We start from the raw sequence: 8,358 nt of genomic DNA on the forward strand, positions 1-8,358 counted from the left end.
GTCTTGATGTAGGAGGGTCGACCTTTAGCTTTCTAGAGTAAAGGTTTATCAGGTCGATCCTAGTTGAAGTCAGTATATGAGCGAGAGTTGATGGCTTTGGTTCAAGCGGTGCAAAAGTGGAAGCATTATCTGATGGGTCGCCACTTTGTCATCAAAACTGACCAAAGGAGCTTGAAATTCCTTATTGATCAGAAGCTATTCACTGAAGATCAGTTTAAATGGGCGGTAAAGCTCATCGGGTTGGACTTTGAGATTCAGTTCAAACCGGGGAAGGAAAATTCTGTGGCGGATGCCTTGTCGAGAAAGGCCTTCTATTCTGCACTCTCGGTGATTAATTTAGGTGATGCCGAGGAGTGGTTCCAAGAGGTTCAGTAGGATCCGAAGTGGAGAAGGGTGATCCAAGATCTGGCAGAAAATCCAGAATCTCATTTGCGCTTTCAATTTTAGGCAGGGCGTTTGCTGTATAAGAGGAGGTTGGTATTGCCGAAGACGTCTTCTAAGTTGCTTCTGATTTTAGTTGAGTGCCATGATAGTGTAGCCGGGGGGCACTCTGGATTTTTTCGAACATACAAGCAAGTCTCCAATTTCTTTTATTGGGAAGGCATGCGTGGTTATGTGAAGCAGTATGTCGAGGCTTGTGATGTTTGCCAACGTCAGAAGTATTCCACTGTAGTACCTGGATGGATTTTACAGGCCATGCCTATTCCTACTCAGGTATGGCAAGATATTTCTATGGATTTCATTTCTGGATTCCCGAGGTCTAGTGGCAAGGATACCATATTTGTAGTGGTTGATTGGCTCACTAAATATGCCCATTTTTATCCTCTTGGACATCCCTACTCTGCTAAGGAAGTAGCTTTCGTGTTTGTAAAAGAGGTGGTAAGGCTACATGGGTTTCCGTCACGATCATCTTTGATCGGGATCAGGCATTTTTGTGTCATTTTTGGCAAGAATTGTTTCGATTGGTAGGTACTCGATTGAAGTACAACACATCTTATCATCCTCAGACCGACGAGTAGACTGAGGTGGTCAATCACAGTTTGGAAGCCTATCTCCGTTGCTTTGTAGACCCAAGCCGAAGAAATGGGTGGAATGGCTTTCTTGGGCCGAGTTTTGGTTCAATGCTACGTACAATGTTTCTGCTCGAATTGCTCCTTTTAAAGCATTATATGGGAGGGATCCTCCAATTTTGATTAAAGGGTGTACTTTTACATCGAATATCGAGGAAGTGAACCAACTCTTGTTGCCCGAGATGAGGTTATTCAGGATTTGAGGCAGAATTTGCTACGTGCCCAAGATGTAATGAAGGCTCAAATGGATAAACCTAGACGTGAGGTGGAGTTTGAAGTGGAAGATTGGGTGTTTTTGAAGCTTCAGCCGTATATGATGAAGACTTTAGCCACAAGACCCTCAGCCAAATTATCGGCTAAGTTCTATGGACCTTACTGAATTGTAGAGCACATTGGCCCAATAGCCTACAGGTTAGCACTGCCGGAGCAAATACACGTCGATCCAGTGTTCCATGTTTCCTTGTTGAAAAAAGCTCTGAAACCGACTCATCAATCTCAACCTCTTCCGGTGATGTTATCCGATGAGTTAGAGTTGAATGTGCAACCTGCTGAGATCCTGCAACGAGTTGATAGTGGTGGAAATGTGGAAGTGTTGGTGCAGTGGGAAGAATTGCCGACGTGTGAAAATTCGTGGGAGTCGAGGACGCAACTTTAGGAAACTTTTCCTTAGTTTTCCCTTGAAGACAAACTGATTTTTCTGGGAGGGGGTATTGATAGGGTGCAGGAGAGACTACCCATCACACGGGTGTGCCAGCGGAGACCTAAGCCACGTGGCAACAACTAAACCACGTGGCATCTCGTGGTAGGTTAGGGAATAAGTTCCCAAGGCAGTGTTGTAACTACTGAAGCTTTTGGGGAGAAGAATAGTATAAATAGGAGTAGTGGATGTTATTGTAGTTAGTTTTGGAATTATCGTGTAGTGAGAGGAATTGATTCAGGGAATCAATTAGGGTTCTTCATTCATTGTAATCTTCTCCAATTCTTGCATTAACTAAAAGAGATATTAGTATTCGAAATTCAATTGATTCCGAATCGATTTGCTTACGTATCTTCTTTCTTTCTTATGTATTCTATACCGGTGTTATCATAGAAATTTCTAAGAACCCTATTCAAACTCAATCTCTTGGATCTTTTCTAGGTTTTAGCTAACTCCTGCACATTCTCAGTGCTACCATACTATGCAGCCAGTTAATATATTTTCCCATGTTGGTTAATACATTGAGTCCAAAATGTTTTGTTTTGAACCATTCCTCAGTTTCCTCAAAGTTCTCTCTCTATCACCAACAACTTTCATTGCATACAAGATATGACACAGTTGCCGGAAATATAAATTCTGTAGACTTTATGTAAAACTGGTAACTGAAACAATGAGATATAGTTTGGTAGACAGACAAGTGGACAATACATATTGAGAGGAATGGCCTTACTGTCTAAGATCCTCAAGTTGCTGAGCCCTTTTCTGGGGGTTAATACCCTTAAGAAGCACATTATCATGCATATGAAGCCCATTTGCATGGATTTGATTTATCACCCACTCTACATCCTCCTTCTTTGTTGACAAAGGAATAGTATCATGGAATGACTCAGGCACACCAACACCAGTACTACTTGTTCTGGATACCGGGGTGTCTGAATGTCGAGGGCAGGAGCAAGACGAGAGCGAGGACAGCAGGAAGAACAGAAAAGAGGCAGTTACTGAAGCTGAGAGAACCAGAACAGGTATTGATATCACTATACCCTTCAACATGGCCCATGAAGCTGAGCCTGAGAATGCCATACATTAGCTAAGGAGTAAGGACCTTAGTCTCACCTGTGAATCTTGAAGGCAAATGGAAACTTAGCAAACAATTGCTTATAGACTTATAACTATCATAAACAGGACAACGAAATAAAATTAAAAGTAGCCCTAAATAAACTCGAAGGCTTAAAAAATTGGAGGAGTAACATTGTGTACGTATGTTATTCCTAGACCTCACTAAGTGAAAGTCTTGTATACTGAGCGACCATTTTTTAGATATTTATCATTGATTGTTTATAAATCTTTACATTTTAAGTAGATAGATATTATGCTGAAAATTTGTAAACACACTTGTTATACACTTTTATTATTATTATTATAAGGGGATATCAAATTAGCAGGTTTTCACATAAACTCCATTTTCGACGTGAAAATTGCTTTTCTTGCTCTTCATTGTAGTTCTTTTTTTTGTAGAAAGTTCATTTTTATTTTATATTGTTACAGTTTTTATTTTCATGTACTTTTATTTAATTAACAATAGCTTGTAGCTACACCTACTATATGCTCAATTGTTTGGGTTGTAATGACTAATTATTGATGAATTGTTTTGGGTACCACCCACGATATATTCTGTGTCCCGATTTTCGGCTACACGATTTTGTTTAGAGTCGTCACTACATTTTATAATTAAAAATGTAAAAAAATCTATAAAGTCAAATTACATTGGGCTTTTGGATTTTTGATATCCAAATTCGGGAGTCGGTTACGAGCAGTGGCGGATCTTGGTGTAATATTTAGGAGAAGCAACAATATTTAATTATAATTTATAATTAAGATTAATTAAGTAATAAAAAAGTATAAAGAACAATAATTACGTTAACGAAAAATATATATTCATTTAAAGTGTTGCTCTTGAGTAAAGACTTCAACTCAGGTGATTAAATTAAATGTAAAATTTTCAGCTATTTATTTTTCAATATATGTCAACATATTATCTATAAGAAATTTATCTTCTACTTTACTACATAGTTTTATTTTATTGTCTTTGTTGCTAGAAATAATCTTCATGTAATAGATAAATAAGAATAGTTAAGATAAGATGAATAATTCGATCAAATAAATAATATGTATGCACTTTTTTCTTATTGACAACAATAAACTTATAGGATCAACAACAACAATAAAATATTAAAATTGACATCTCAAATAAATCTTCTCTTACTCACATTGAAATCTACATGGTATAATTTTTGCACAAAAATGAATATAGTATTAATATTAAATTGTTTATAAAAATATATAGAATCTTAGGACATAGTGCAAAGTTTGACAAAGACAATTTGTGATATCATAATAATATTATCGACATCTACGCATATAAGAACCACACAATTTACACAAAGTAAAAATATATATTTAAAAAAACAGAAAAAATAAGTAAAAATATATTTGAAAAATAAAATTCAGGGGGGGCAATTGCCCCCACTTGTTCTAACCAAGTTCCGCCCCTGGTTACGAGGTAGGAAAGGTATTAACATCCTACCCGTCAGCCTTAAGCGACACCTTCATTAAAATATATGACTTTATTATTATTTTATTAAATTATCTGATTAATTAATTGTTAATTTTTGTTACTTATTACAAAAATGGAACTAAATTGATTTTGAGATTTAATCGAGTGAAAAGAGGCGGCTTAGCGCGACTTTTCATAGATAATTTGAGAAGAAAGTGGCCTCTCGGGCGACCTTTTCTCCATCTTTGATTAAATCTCAATATTAATTTATTTTTGAAAAGCTTATTTATCATGTTTTATTTAAAAAGGTTTAAAAACAATTTATTAGTCTATCCAAGTTATTTCTAGAAAAAAGATTTTTATTAAAAAAAAGTTTTCTTAATTGGTTGATATATGAAAATGATTTTTTTTTTGTTTTGCTAATTTTACCATGTTTAGATGCATTTTATTAATTCAAATAAATTTTATCAATAATTATTATTTATTTATTTTTAGTCAATCTTTTAATAACAATATTATTTGAAGATTTGTAAACATAAAAACATAATAAAAACAAATTGCCAAAAAAAAAACAGTGAAATTTAAACCGTCTTGATAATCATTTACCAAAGTAATAATGATTCTTTTTGTATATGAAGGTTTTTTGAAATTATAAAACTAGTTTAATAATGCCAATTTTATTTAACCTCATACAGTGTTATTTTTATTTACACAGATTAAATAATTTTTTTTCCAGATCTAATGTTAAAGGGTTAAATTTATCAATTAGCAACGTACCTGGCCACAAAGAAATGAAATGTTTTCACTCAGCAGAGAACTGGATCACGTGTAGAAAAGTTGAAGCAGTATGGGTTACACGGCGGGATGTGGTTGGACAAATTATGCGTGATGGGAAAGCCTTGACACGTGTCACGGTGCGGCTAACTGAACAGGACGGGTGCACGACTTGTGGCGTACAGCTGCCAGCAGCTGATCCCGTGTTCTCACGGGTGGCAGGATTCAGTGTGGCTAGTTGTAGTGAAACCAAGCCACTGTTCGCGTTGTGATTGGCTAGGAGTCAAGTCAACCGTGAAGAAGTAAAGGTAAGCAGATCTGACTGCTGGGGATCAATGCTCAACGTGGGTGCAAGGGAAAGGCATGAACCCGTCCACATTTGATCGCTTTGAATAAAAAAACAAAAGGTTTTTCTCTCTCACGGCTATTGATTTTTTTTTTGCAGATGTTTTTTAAGTGTTCTAGTGTCGTTAATTATGTTCACCATGAGCTTTATTTATAGCAAACAATATACCAACCGACTCCAAATTTTAGAGTGTTTAAAACTACATTCGGTAGCATCTTTTTTAACAAACCAGATTTGACCATATCTATTCCTATTATTTTAATAATTCTTCCCTTATTCCCTTTTTAAATTCAAATTAGGTTGTTAGACTTGATTATTTAATTTATTTAAATTGTTCCGAAAATTTTATAAAATATGGAAAAAAATAAATTTAATTATTTCCTATATATTAAAAATTTCAAAAAATTAAAATAAATAAATAAATAAAAACGTTTTTTCTCTCTTTTTAAAAAAAAAAAAGAGTATGGGCTCATGGTTGCCCATTCTTAATTCTAATTTTTTTGTTTTCTAAAATTATTTTCTTAGTTTAATTTAGTTTTGAACATTTGATCAACCTAACCACTTGGGTTCAGGAACTCTAACAACATTAATTTATCTACTATTATTTTTTAATTTTCGGTTAACCTAATTCCTTAGGTTTAGGAACTTCATTTATTTATTATTTTTGAATTTTTAGTTAACCTAATCATTTAGATTTAGCAACTTGATTTTGTTTTGTTTTTTTATATTTAATTCTTTAATTTAATAATTTCAAAAATAATTATAAAAATTCATAAAAATAGTTTTGTTATTAAAATATCAAAAAATACCAAAATAAATAAAAATGAAGTTAATTTATTATTTTTATTTAAAAAGTTTTTAGGCTTTTTTGGGGCCGTACAAAAATGGGTGTTCACAAGAGAACTAATCTTTTTTAGTCTTTTAGGAATCTAATAGAACTTCAAATCACTATACTAATGCCTTGTCGAGAATGAGAAAAAGTTTGGTTTATAATAAGTAATATTTTTTTGAATATATGTATTTTGTTGGTCAGATTTTGATTTTGATTAGAAGATAAAGGAGGAGATAATTAATGAGGTTATAATTCACCCTTCTCAATTTTTATTCCTCTAAAAAATATTTTTAATAGACTTTGCTAATCACTGCCCTTGTCTTAAGCTTAATGTTTAAGGAATTCGAAAGTGTAAAATTTATCTTTGGAATTGATACATTTAACATTAAGAGTCAGACTTCTTTTTCAAAATAAACTTTACATTTTAGGTACTTACACATTGCACAAAGGACAATAACAAGCAAAATCCTATAATTGTATATCATTTAAATGTCTTATTTAATTGAGGTATTTATTATTGAAAATATTAACTTTTAGCATATTCTTACATGAGTTTTTCGTGATTTTAAAAAAATGAAATATGAATTTTAGCATATTTAAATGAAATATAATTTTTCTGGTGGGTTAGGTTTCTACGTTTCCATAGTCTTTTTGTGAAAAATCTGAGAATCTTATTGTATAGTTCTTATTTGAGATATTTTGTCATTTATATATATTGAGATATTTTGCTGTAACTAATAATTTTGATGTGTGGACCTGATTGTGTTAGGTTTTAATTTGAAATTAATTGATACAATTAAAGTTTTTTGGTACTATCAAGGATATATGTTCACCTTATGGTAAGTGTTAAGTGCCAAAATGTTAATGAAATGTATATGATTCAGAGGCACTCTGTGTGAATTTATGATGTAATTGCATACAATTCCCAATAATCTAGTAATTTTATATTGTTTAGGAATTTAAGTAATTATTGTTGTTTGTAGGTGAAGATATGATGAAAAAGGAGGGAAAAAAAAGAGAAGATTCAGGTTTTGAACAGCACAAGCCTCGCCCAAGCGATGGAATGCTCGCTCAAGCGACAATTCAGAAGAAAATGCAGAAAACACTGACATCCCTCGCCCAAGCGAGGGACTGTCGCCCGGGCGCTATTCAAGACCAAAACTAGCCAAGCTTACTGTTTCTCCCTCGCCCAAGCGAGAGTGCCTCGCTCAGGCGAGGTGATCAGGCAGAAATTGTGATCTTCTCTCGCCTGGGCGAGGTGGTCAGATTTTGGAAAGTTATATTCTCTCGCTCAAGCGAGAATACCTAGCTTGAGCGAGAGTGTAGCGGTTAGGCATGATATAGGCAGTTTTGGAAAAGGCAAGGGATCATCATCACTCTTCTGAAATAAATCTTGGCACGAAATATAGAGAGAATAGGATAGAAATCGTGGAAACGAATCTATTTCACATGATTCTTTGTATTAGTTCATGATTCGAGCGTTGTAATAGCGAGGATGAGTGACTAGTTCTTCATAGTTGAGAATCAAAATGTAATCTTCTTAACTTTTGTACTCATGGATTCAATTCTATATTAATGTTGCTTGATTTTTGAAAGTTTATCCCTTGTTTATAGCTTGATTCAATTAGCTACCGAATTCGTGATTTAAGGTTCGAGTTTAACTGGGAAGTTAAACTTGATACCATATCTGGATTGTCTTTCTTGCTACATCATTGATCTAGGAATGGACAATGATGTAGGAATTGCTTTTACATTTATTTTTAATGCTAGTTAATCATCCAATTATCCAAGGAATTGGTAATTGAGTGATTACCTAAGAATTTTATAATCAGCGGACTGATGTAATAGGTTTATGAAAAATGTGCATCAAATTCAGTAACTTCACAAACTATTAGGAATTGAATCTATGGATATCAAAAGGGAAAGTTGATAAGTTTTGATCCCAACCCGTTTATTTTATTATCTTCAATCGTTATTTAAATTTGATTATTTCAAAAAACCAATGCAAATTTACCAACCTAATCTTGTACATAGTTGTTCAATTGATTCTTGTAGGAATTAGAATAAATCCACTCTGCTCCCTGA

The 8,358-nt window shown here is 33.7% G+C and overlaps 1 protein-coding gene across 1 annotated transcript; it reads right to left on the reverse strand.

Annotated features, from left to right (window-relative positions):
• Positions 1 to 2,493: 2,493 nt before the first annotated feature.
• LOC109340417 lies at positions 2,494 to 2,847 on the reverse strand. The gene has a single exon (XM_019578107.1). It carries the CDS (start codon positions 2,845 to 2,847, stop codon positions 2,494 to 2,496), a length of 354 nt encoding a protein of 117 aa, XP_019433652.1.
• Between the last annotated feature and the right edge of the window lie 5,511 nt (positions 2,848 to 8,358).

This window comes from Lupinus angustifolius, unplaced genomic scaffold (assembly GCF_001865875.1).
Source record: "Lupinus angustifolius cultivar Tanjil unplaced genomic scaffold, LupAngTanjil_v1.0 Scaffold_168_30, whole genome shotgun sequence".
NCBI lineage: Eukaryota > Viridiplantae > Streptophyta > Magnoliopsida > Fabales > Fabaceae > Lupinus > Lupinus angustifolius.